This window comes from Podarcis gaigeae (assembly GCF_964106915.1).
Source record: "Podarcis gaigeae genome assembly, chromosome: 8".
NCBI classification, from domain to species: domain Eukaryota; kingdom Metazoa; phylum Chordata; class Lepidosauria; order Squamata; family Lacertidae; genus Podarcis; species Podarcis gaigeae.
In genome coordinates, this window is record NC_139684.1 from 79,823,478 (window position 1) to 79,835,017 (window position 11,540).

Here is an 11,540-nt window from a genome sequence, read left to right on the forward strand (position 1 = left end):
CAGGGGAAGAGGGAAATTTTGGAATTCGCTTGAAAGGGCATATTTTAAAGGTCTAACAGCTTATGTTTGCACACTTTACTTTGTTGCATATTTTGTGCCTTTAGCATAGCTCAATAGCTCAACCAGTAGAGCATGAGACTCCTAATCTCAGGGTGGTGGGTTCAAGCCACACCAGATTCCTGCATTGCAGGTGGTTGGACTAGATTACCCTTGAGATCACTAACAACCCTACAATTCTATGATTCTGCTGGGGTTCTCTCACCAAAGAGGTATGTACTTGAGCGAAATTTGGATCTTGGCATCCAATGATTTCTCCTTTCTATATATATGCTACACACACGCACACACACACACGGATTGTGGCTAAAGCCGTGTGCACACCGCTTCCCAAACCAGCAGCGGAAGCACTCAAGATGCAGAATAAATTGGAGTGTACATGAACAACACTAACAATAGTCATATCCCTGAACGGTCATGGCTTCCCCCAAAGACTCTTGGGAACTGTAGTTCTCCCTCCCCCTTCAAAGCTACAACTCCCAGCAACTTTAACAGACTCCAACCCTCAGAATTCTTTGGGGTGGGGATCCTGCATTGCAAATGTGATGTAACTTGTCAGTGTGGCTTCATTACAGGGGGTTGGACTAGAATCACTAGATGACCCTTGAGAGCCTGCACACAGGGTGGTTGGGCGACAGGAAGCATCAGAGCCGGATTTCGGTTTGATGAGACCCTAAGCTACTGAAGTTAATGGGGCCCTTTGTAAGTCCAGCTGTCCTTTGTCAGCAACAAATTGCCACTGTTTTTTTGTGCTGAATATATGCTATATGGTAATTTATGGACCTAATCGGTATCTAAAGCCATTTGCACATGTTGCCATGCAACCAGTCCATGCAGAAATGTGGTCCAACATAGGCACCCTAAATATGCTGTTGTTGTTTAGTCGTTTAGTCGTGTCCGACTCTTTGTGACCCCATGGACCAGAGCACGCCAGGCACTCCTGTCTTCCACTGCCTCCTGCAGTTTGGTCAAACTCATGCTGGTAGCTTCAAGAACACTGTCCAGCCATCTCGTCCTCTGTCGTCCCCTTCTCCTTGTGCCCTCCTATATATAGAAATGAGCAAACCAGTGATATTTTAGGGAGCAGGCTGGCAGGTGGGGCCCATTAGTTACATCTTAGGAGCCTACGCAACACAAAACACTGTTGCTGTATGTAGGTTTTATTTTATTTGTTTTTTAACTTATATTTTGGAAATGTACATCAAGTTTTTTTCCTTTAATTTTTTGGGGGGCCCCCAAGAGAGTGGGGCCCTAAGCTATAGCTTATACGTAAATCCAGCACTGGCAAGCATGGAACTGTGCTTCAGGAATCCAAGCAACCGAGAAGACCCAGCGTTATTCACAGGTGGACTCCAACTCCCATCAGGCCGTGCAAGCACTGGCCCAATGGCTCATGGGAGTTGTAGTCCAGCAACGCAGGGACCCCGATCTGGCAGCCACAGGTTTCTCCGCCCTTGAGAGGGTTCTTTACTCCGCAGGAAACCCAAGCCAGGAAGCACGTGACCCTCGGCACCCGAGAGAACCATCAACGGTCTGAGGAGAGCTTTTCCTAGGGGCAGCTTGAGAAGGTTCCATGTTCCCTTGGTAGGGGAGCAGAAGAGAGGAGGAAGGATGCCTTGGCAAAAAAAAAGGGGGCAATATATATAAACGTCATAAAAAAGCAAAACAAATGCATTTACGTTCATAAATATCGGTTTACTTCTCCTTGTAATCAGTTAAACCGCCGTTTCGGGTCTTCCCATACACCCCCCTCCCCCGCCGCTTTTTTGGTACAACCCAACTGCCATTTCCCCCCATTCTCTCTCTCGGCCAGCGGGTTCCCTCGCTTTCCCTTCCAGCCACGCCCACTTCCTCGACGCGAAAGGCGCAGCCACTCTACGGCCTCCGGATGACGTCAGTGTCAGATCGCCTATACGGATCCCGACGGGTTCGGGCAAGGGATCGCGCGTCGGGTAGGAACGACGGCCCCGATTGGGCGCGGGCTTGAGCAAGCGGCCTCCCGATTGGCCGCCCGCCGCGACCCAATCGGCAGGCGGTTTGTTCTGGGAGGAGGGTGAGAGAGAAGGCTGGGCTGTGGGGGACAGAAGGGAGGAAAAGGTGAGGGGAGGAGGGGGACTCGGGGAGAGCGCCCCTAGTGCAGGGGGGAGCCCAAGGCGGGACGGGGGGTGGGGTGGGGGTGGGGAAGGTAAGGAAGCCCAGAGCGGAGCCGCCGCTCCCCCCCCACTTTGCAGGGTTGTGGGGGAGGGAGGGGAAGTGGCCCCTCCCGCAAGGGTGGGGGAGGGGAGCCCAGCACGCCCCATGCAAAGAGGGCGAGTGCCTGGTAGATTTGACCCCACCCCCTGTGAAAATGGTGATGGTGGTGGTGGGGAATGGGAGCCCCCATGCACAGACTGGGAAATCAGACCCCTGTGTAGGGGGCTGGGGCTGAGGAGAAGCGGGGCAGGCGCCCATGTGCAGAGGAGGATGGGCGAAGGGGAGTCCCAGATGCACAGGGAGACCTGGAGAACTACCTGAGGAAGTAGGTTGTGGCCCGTGAAATCGTGCTGCGGTTAATGCGCTAGTCTTGCCAAGGTATCATAAGGCTCTTTGTTGGTGATGGGGGGCGGGGTGGGCAGAGAGAGAGAGAGGAGGGGGTTCCTCTTTTCCGAAGTGAGGTGGAGAGAAAGAGGAGTGAGAGCTGCTTTCAAGGGCAGGATTGGAAGAAAATGGGAACTGGAGGCTCTGATCCTCTCCTGTGTAAGCAAACAAAAAACTTAAGGGAAGGGTGCAGCCCCCTGATGATGGGTTGGATGTCAAATCATTGAGGGGCCTGTTCAGCATTGCAGTGGGGATGAGGGGCTGATCTGCACCTTTGCTTGCTGTCTACTTATTTACAGTCTTCTTTTGAACTCAAGTTTCCAGAGGACCGACTTTCTCAGTCTTGGCGTGTGCTGGAGCAGGCAAGATTGGATGTCTTTCTAGAGCCACAGGCCCTTCTGGGGCTGGTCCGTGGCTTTAGACCTCGAAGGTATGTGGGAGATGCACCCTGAAGCCAGGTGAAATACAGCTCAAGACTCAGAAACAGCTGGTGGGGTAAAAATCAGATTTTCATTTTTTCAAAGATGAATTTAAATTGGTGCTTTTTAAGAGTCTTCCCCCCCCCCTTGAAATAAGATTGTTTAATATGGCAACTTACAGTAATTAAGTGCAGATAAAATGTATATATTATAATCTTTTACAACTGGACTAGTGATCTCCTATCAAACACATTGAGATAAAACCTCATTTTCTATGTAAAAGACATGTTTATGTTAATCTGTTCTCAGGTGAAGACTTATAAAGGGGGTAATAGGTCACTGAGAAAAATGATGAATATTTATTACACTGCCAGTACGCTACACAGACATTTACATTCCATCTCATGGAAAAACATGATTGTGACTAGTAATAGCCTTGCTTCTGGAATGTGTTGGACATTCCTGACTGGGATCTAAAGAACAGCTTAAAAATCTGCAGATTATATGGACTGTCCTAGTAATATTGTTGACTTATTTTCTCTGAAGTGACTCCCATACTAGATCACAACTACTTTTGAAATATCCACAGTATTAAAGCTATGCTTCCCCCCTCCCCTGTGCATCATTTTGCACTTAAATCAAATATTGTTTGTTGCCTGTTCATCTATTATGGAGAGATCCTTTTGGATCCCTATCCTTAATAATGTAGTGTCTTCCTCAAATAGCGTTTTCATACAGATCCATTGACTGGTAATTTTCTCTGAAACATGCAGTGCACCAGAAATTCAGCTGCAATGTGGCAATTGGAACTGCTGAGAACTAGGGAAGGCTGCTGTACACTGGAGGACATTTGCATGGCAGTGCCTCTTACATCTGCTGCCAAGATCTGCAAGAAACATCAGCAGCCACGAGAACCTGGCAGAGGAAGCCCTGCCCTATGACAGACTAATAATATTCCAATTAAATGTTTCCTTGCTCTTTAAATGCATTATAAGCGAGCTTGAGATCTTTGGGTAGCTAATGGGCTATAATCCTAATCAATATTGTCAGTTGACCTAGTCAGATGAGCCACCATGGGGTTACAGAGTGCTAGACAAGATGGGCCTTTGGCTGGCCCTAGCAAAGCTCTTCCTAAATGATTGAAAATTGACTTACTTCCAACTTAGCACAATTGAGTTGTGTGTGTGTTTTTTAAAATAATTACCTTTACTTTTATTTTCTTGATTTTAATTGCAGCTACTGGCTGATCCTGGTGTTTCAGGATAAATTCTTTTAAAAGTCTGTTTACTAAACATGGACAGTTAGAAAACCATTACTTAACATAGGGGTGTTAGGGGAAGGGTAGTACCTCGGGTGGGGGGGCAGGTTGTGGCTCCTAGAAGCTGTCAGCATGTGACAGCAAACACACCTCAGGAAATTGGCTAGCTAAACCAGATGAGGGTGGCAGATGGATCTCAAACCCTCTGTGAGTTAGCAACTTCCTCTGCATTCAAAGACAGGCTCCTGCAGATGGAGCAGACAAGACCAATAGTGAGTCCCAACAGTCAAGGAGGTTTCTGCAGGTGCTGAAGAGGGAAGTAAGGGGCAGATGGGGCTCATCTACCCGGGAAGGTAGCCCATCTAGGAGAATGAAAGCTCTGATCCTAAACTTCTGCTGCTTTGCGGGCTGTCTTTGGGAGAAGAGGAGGCTAGGGAGTATACCCTACACAAATCTGGACTGGAGTACCCAAGGCAGTTGGGTGGTACCTTATAGGCTGCCTCCTAACAACTCCAGCAGCCAAGCTTGTGCCAGATGTATCACTCTGCTTTCCTTTGGATCACATCAGCGAGGCTGGGGGGGGGGTTGTGCCTTGGGGTGATCACTTGGGTGTTGCTAACATAGCAGTTTGACTGTAGTTAATTTCGTCATTGCATGGTTCTTTGGGTTTTTTGTAATTAGTATAAGTATCAAGCCTGTCGGCGATCAAAAATATTTCTTGCTTAAATAAGCCTGCTATTTTACAAATAGTTAATCATTATTTGACAACATTTGTCCAAAATTGAGTTGATCCTTTCTGACCAGTCAGATGCCCAATTCTGTCCTCAAACCTGGCTGTCTCATTGTTTACCCCAGCTTCAGGTGTCTAATGAAATAGTTATGGTAAATGGCTGCTATCTACAGAAGCTCATGGGATACCCCAATACAGTGGTACCTCGGGTTAAGTACTTAATTCGTTCTGGAGGTCCGTTCTTAACCTTAGGCTGTTCTTAACCTGAAGCACCACTTTAGCTAATGGGGCCACCGGGCTGCTGGAGCACGATTTCTGTTCTCATCCTGAAGCAAAGTTCTTAACCTGAGGTAATATTTCTGGGTTAGCGGAGTCTGTAACCTGGAGCGTATGTAACCCGAGGTACCACTGTACTTGTTCCCATCTGTTTTGAAAACAGTCCTCTTATTGCTTACTTCTTTTTTAACCGGTTTCCAATCCACCTATCTTCCCATGCAGAAGCCATCGTGATTGTTTGGATCCTGCTCTTAAATGTGATTAAAATCATTTATTTATATTCAGCCTTTTCCTAGGCAATTTAAAACCATGAAATCACAGAACTCTGTGATTTACAGTGCAATCCAAACCCCAGAACTGCCAATATGAGTTTGGATTTGGCAGATCTTGGACTTTTCCAGTTCAGCTAGGGCTATACCGGCTTAAGTCCCTCATCCTGACTGAGCCAAAGATCTAACAGTGTAAGTCTTTCATCCCCAGCTCAGCTGGCAGAACTTAGAACAGTGTAGTCCCCCAAAAGAGGTGTTTTGAAGAAGTGGGTAGAGTGAAAGGAGAGACTCACACCTGTTTCAAACCCCATTCAGCTTGGTTGTGTATCCTAGGTCCCAATCCTCAAAACTTAGGCGCCCACCCAGCTTCTGGCTTGGCCAGCACTTAGTCTCCTCCCTCCCTCCCCTTGCCAGAGGCTCCTGAAATGGGGTAACATGTGCTAGCATAAGTTTCACCTGTTCTCTATAGTTGGGATTGCTCTGCCAAATCAGTCCACTCGCTGCTGTTGGACTCTAGAATTGGGCAAAAAGAAACAATGATACTGTGTGCTAACAGAACAGCACTGAAATCAGGACACAGGCGGCATGAAAAGGAGGAGTGCCTTTATTTCTGCTTCGTACTGAAAGAACTGAGAATATTGGTTGCAAAACCACACTAACGAAGATGTAAATGTGTTTATGCTACATGTTTCAGCCACTTTGAAATCTGTCCATAGTATCTGGCAATTGTACAGCAGAAGGGCTATAGCTCAGTGGTAGAGCACGTTCATGGCACACAGAAGGTCATCGGCTCAAAACTTGCCATCTCCATTTAAAAGGTTCAGGTAGCAGATGATGACAGTGATCCCTGCCTGAGGTCCTGGAAAACCGCTGCCAGAGAGTAGACAATACTGGACTAAACTGTGTAAATCCCTGTGTGATTTACTGCCACAACTTCAGTATAGGTGTTTTTGTGAAATAACTTAATTGTTATAAGGAAAGAGGGTCTTTAGTGTTTTGTTTTTCCATTCCCTGTTGCAGTAATGCATGAAAACCTAACTAGCCTTTCAATGTAACGCAAGTCTGCTTAACTCTCAGCCCCACCAATTAAGGTTTTTGCCCTTGCCTGAATAAATACTGTATTTTCGCTCTATCAGATGCACCAGACCATAAGAAGCACCTAGATTTTGGAGGTGGAAAACAAGAAAAAAATATTTTGAATCCCAGAAGCCAGAATAGCGAGAGGGATCTGGCTTCTGGAATAGACTTTGGCTGTTCTGGCTTCTGGGATAGCCCCGCCAAGCCTCTTCAGGGCAGCGGGATGAAGGCTCCCCCTGCCCAGAAGAGGCTGCACGCGGCTAAGGCATAAGCCAGGAGAGGCGCTGTACAGAGAGTGAGAGCTGCGCAGTGCCCCTTCAGTGAAGTGGGAGCAGGAACAGAAGGGGATCCTCCCACTTCTCTGAAGGGGCGCTGCGCAGCTCTCCCTCTTTGCGCAGCACCATTTGCTCCATAAGACGCACTCAACATTTCCCCTTTACTTTTTAGGAGGAAAGAAGTGTGTCTTGTGGAGCGGAAAATACGGTAGTCTAAAAAAGCAGTAGTTGACTGACGTACTGATTGATGCTGCAATCTTATACACACTTATCTAGGAGTAAGTGCCGTTGAACTCAGTGGGGCATCCTTCTAGGTAAGCCTGTATTGGGCTGTGGCGCTTATACTATTTTCTTGCAATTCCTGCTCCTTGCTGTGGGAACCTGTGAAAGACCTGTATCTTACCTGTTTCATCATAGGATGCATTTTATACCAGGGTTTTCATTTGATTAATTGGTTGAATTAATAAATAGCATTTTTCTTTGTATTTAGATGTCTGCATACTTTATCTGATTTTAATTTTGTATTTTTATATTGTAACCTGTCCTGGAACCTTATGGTGAAGGGTGGATAAGGAATAGTATTATTATTATTATTATTATTATTATTATTATTATTATTATTATTATATTTTATTTTATTTATTAATGTGTCACAGTAAACAGCATATCAGAATTGGCATTCTGTTTTATTTTTTAAAAAAATTGCAGGCACTGATCAAAGTATTTTTCAGTCAGCGATCCAGATTAATCACCCAAAAGTTGCGACCCTAGTCTAGAACACCGGGCTCCCTAATTTTTCCTTTCTCTTTCTTATACACCCCAGCAGGCTTTCACGATGGCAGAGTCAACCGAGGAGACGCTGCTATATGTGGAGCATCGCTTTGTCTGCTCGGAGTGCAGCCAGCAGTTCAACTCCTTGGAGGAAGCCCTGGTACACCAGCAGAGCCACCTGTGCTCCCAAGAGCAGCAGTATCAAGTGGTGGGGCTGGCAGAAGCTGGGCTGGTGGCAGGTGGTGAGGCCGGCCTCTACCAGACCGTGACTGTGCAGGAAAGCCAGTACCAATGTCTGGAGTGCGGACAAATCCTCCTGTCTCCAAGTCAGTTGCTGGAACACCAGGAGATGCACCTCAAGATGGTGATCCAGGAGCCGGAACCCTTGGTGAAACTGCTGAGCTCCAGCCAGATCCATTATGAGTGCACAGAATGCAAGGCCCTGTTCACCAGCCAGGATGTGTGGCTTGCTCACCGGCAGACCCACCGGAAGCCACCCGAGCCACCGGCTCCCCCTCCTCAGAGCCGGGCACTGGTCAACCTGGAGCACTCCTACCGCAAGCCGCAGGATGGGGTAGACACTGTGCAACTGCTGCTGTATGAATGTGGTGAATGTTTCCAGCTGTTTCAGTCGACGGCAGACTTGCTGGAGCACCAGACCACACACCAAGTGATCCAAGCCTCCCCAGGGACACGAGCGAGGGAGCTGCCTGCATCCTGCCCCACGGAACCGAAAGCGCCACCACCCCCGCCGCCACCACCTCCAAGTTTAGTGGCTGTGCACAACGGGGCTGTGCCGCCGCCAGCCCCCACCAGTGTCACGGCCACGGATCACAGCTATGAGCTAAAAAACAACCCCGGGGAGCAGCTTCCCCGGAAAGCGAAGCAGGGCGCCAAGGAGCACATGTGTGCCGAGTGTGACCAGCCCTTTCCTTCGGCCCACAAGCTCCAGCTTCACATGAGGAGCCACCGGCAGGGCGCCTTCAAGTGCCCGCTCTGCAGCAAGGTGCTGCCGTCCCCAGCTGCCCTTGAGAAGCACCGGGAGGAGCACAGCGGCGAGTCGCGCTTTCTGTGCATGGACTGCGGCCTGGGCTTCGGCACGGAGGCGGTGCTCTTGTCCCACCGGCGCACGCACTCCTCCAACCCCCTCTACCGCTGCGCTTGCGGGAAGACCTTCATCAACATGACCAAGTTCCTTTACCACCGACGTTCCCACAGTGCCAATTCAGCGCAGACCCATGAGTTGCCTGCATCTCCTCCTGAGGAACAGCCTCCCGAGGAGGAGCCACCTGAAGCCTTGGAGCAGCCGGAGCAGCCGCCGCCACCACCTCCACAACCACCTCCTCCTCCTCCTCAGCAGCAGAAGCAGCAGCAACAACAGCAGCAGCAACAACAGCAGCAGCAAGAACAAGAGGTGTTTCCACTGGCCATCATCTGCTCAGTGGACAAGACCTCTGCCCCAGCCGAAAGCAACGTACAGGAGCAAAAGCCCTCGGAGTTCCAGTGCCTGCTCTGCAACAAAACCTTCCCCAAGTTGACGCTGCTGCTGCGCCACCAGCGCTTTGTCCACAACATGGAGCGCCGCCACAAGTGTCTGACTTGCGGCAAGATGTTCAAGAAGAAGTCGCACATGCGCAACCACCTCCTGACGCACACCGGCGAGAGGCCGTACCACTGCAAGGAGTGCGGCAAGAGCTTCAACTCGCAGGCCAACCTGCAGCGCCACCGCCTGACGCACACGGGCGAGCGCCCTTACCGCTGCGAGATCTGCCAGAAGTGCTTCACGCAGTCGTCCACCCTGCAGCAGCACCTCCTGGTGCACAAGCGCCACTACCCCTACAAGTGCCAGGAGTGCAACAGCGTCTTCCACCGGCCCTACCGCCTGCTTATGCACCGCTACCACCACACGGGTGAGTACCCCTACAAGTGCCAGACCTGTGGCCGCTCTTTCCTGCTCCGCCGCCTGCTGGAGGTCCACCAGCTGAGTCACACGGGGCAGCAGCCCCACCGCTGCACGTCCGGCTGCGGCGCCGCCTTCGTCACGGCCGAGCAGCTGAAGGAGCACAAGTGTGGCAAGATGAGCCGCCACTTTGAGTGCTCCGTCTGCGGCAAGAAGGTTGGCTCGACGGCGCAGTTGAGAGCCCACGAGCGGCTGCACGGGGACATCCAAGTTCCCGAAGGGGCGGAGGAAGAGCCCCCCACTTTGGAGCCGCCCCCACCCCGGCCACGCCGCCCCACCGGCCCCAAGGTTTTCGAGTGCAGCGACTGCAAGAAACTGTTCAGCACCGAGACGTCGCTGCAGGTCCACCGCCGCATCCACACGGGCGAGCGCCCCTACCCGTGCCCAGATTGCGGCAAGGCCTTCCGGCAGTCCACGCACCTCAAAGATCACCGGCGGCTGCATACCGGCGAGAAGCCCTTCAAATGCGACGAGTGCGGGAAGGCCTTCACCATCGCCGTGCGGCTGGCCGAGCACAAGCGCATCCACACGGGGGAACGCCCGTACCACTGCGACGCTTGCAACAAGGCTTACCGCTCCTTCTCCAACCTCTGGAAGCACCGCAAGATGCATCAGCAGCAGCGGCTGCAGAACGAGCAAGAGGCCATGGCAGAGGCTGTCGCCGCTGCTGCGGCCGCGGCCGCTGCTGCAGCCGCAACGCCGTCGGCCTCGTCCACACCTAGCGATCAGGTCTATGGCAACACTGTTACCATTATGGAGACCATCCCCGTGGTGGAGACCATTGAAATCTACCCTACAGATGCCGGGGTTCACTTTGAGAACATCCAGGTGGAGAATGTCCAGATAGGGGGAGTTTGAGTTGGGCTGGGGGGAGCAAGGAGATGCAGCTGGCCACGCTCTGTGGACCGGGAGCTGCTGCTCTCTGGCTCCCCCTTGCTGGGGCTCTAGTGTAGCTGCAACAACTTCTGCTCCCTAGCTTTTTTATCCATGCTCCCTCTGCTGTCCAGGTTTTGGCCATTTCTGCAACATGGCTGCGTCATCTTGACTTCTCCGGTTCTGAAGGTGAACTGGGCTCCCATTTCCTCCCTGTCTGCACAAACACCAGGACGGCATTGGGGTTGGCTTGTGTGCTCGATGCCACCGTGGGCTCTGACCCTCCCATTTCCTTTGGGGTTGGGTTCTTTCCCACTCAGTTGTGTGGAACGTGGCTTTTTTTTTTTTAATGACACAGGCGACCCCCCAGACTTGAGAATGCCCAACCACAGCCTCCCCCCATGGCTGAGCCCCTTGAATGCTAAATGGTTTTGTTTGTTTCATAGAGCGCTCCAGGGAATAGCTTCCCTGCTGGGGTTCAGTCTGACTTGTAAATACCTCTTGACTGGGTTTCCCTCTTCGCTGTGGGAGCTTCTCTCACTGTTTGCTGTTGCTCCCCTATCACCCACACATATTCCCCTTGTGACCCCTGACAGCTGCTTTTATTTGGTTTCTTGCTAACTGGATTCTTCCTCATGGCTGCAGGAGCATTTTGTTATTTCGTATGAAAATTAAACAGGAATCAAAGCGCTCATGGTTTTTTGAAGTGTGTTCTTTTGTATTACGGTGGTTTTGAGTAGAGCTGGGTGCAGCGTAAGGCTGTCAGTGGGTTAATTTCTAATCACCTGCAATGTTCATTATTTGTTATATTAATACTTAATGCCTTCTTAAAACAGGCATTCTTCCCTCTTTCTCTCTCTCACAGGAGGGAATTTATTTCATTCCATTTATGAATCGCTTCCCATAAAACATCTTGAAGCAATTTAACAAGGTGGCTGTTTCGAATATTGTGCCTGTTGCAACATGTTACTTCGTTATCTGAAAAGGGAAATAACCCT

General features: G+C 50.3%; 1 protein-coding gene across 17 annotated transcripts; it reads left to right on the plus strand.

Moving 5' to 3' along the window:
- Positions 1-1,513: 1,513 nt before the first annotated feature.
- On the plus strand, positions 1,514-11,234 carry ZNF574 (zinc finger protein 574). Of its 17 annotated transcripts, none has more exons than XM_083753687.1 (3): positions 1,514-1,588; positions 2,952-3,064; positions 7,762-11,234. In XM_083753687.1, the coding sequence occupies exon 3, from the start codon at positions 7,774-7,776 to the stop codon at positions 10,525-10,527; it is 2,754 nt and encodes a 917-aa protein (XP_083609813.1). In that variant the 5' UTR covers positions 1,514-1,588; positions 2,952-3,064; positions 7,762-7,773; the 3' UTR covers positions 10,528-11,234. The 17 variants fall into 17 exon arrangements, 16 of the variants coding, with proteins under 16 accessions (XP_083609813.1, XP_083609814.1, XP_083609806.1 ...); XR_014567726.1 differs by lacking the exons at positions 1,514-1,588; positions 7,762-11,234 and adding exons at positions 1,599-2,154; positions 5,444-7,755 and having other exon boundaries at positions 2,952-5,193; XM_083753688.1 differs by lacking the exon at positions 1,514-1,588 and adding an exon at positions 1,959-2,110.
- Positions 11,235-11,540: the final 306 nt, after the last annotated feature.

Coding starts and splice junctions, on each gene's coding strand:
- ZNF574 (XM_083753673.1), top strand. CDS start 2,653: ATGGGGGGCGGGGTGGGCAGAGAGAGAGAGAGGAGGGGGTTCCTCTTT. Junction 2,794..7,764: donor AGGCTCTGATCCTCTCCTGT/GTAAGCAAACAA, acceptor ACACCCCAGCAG/GCTTTCACGATGGCAGAGTC.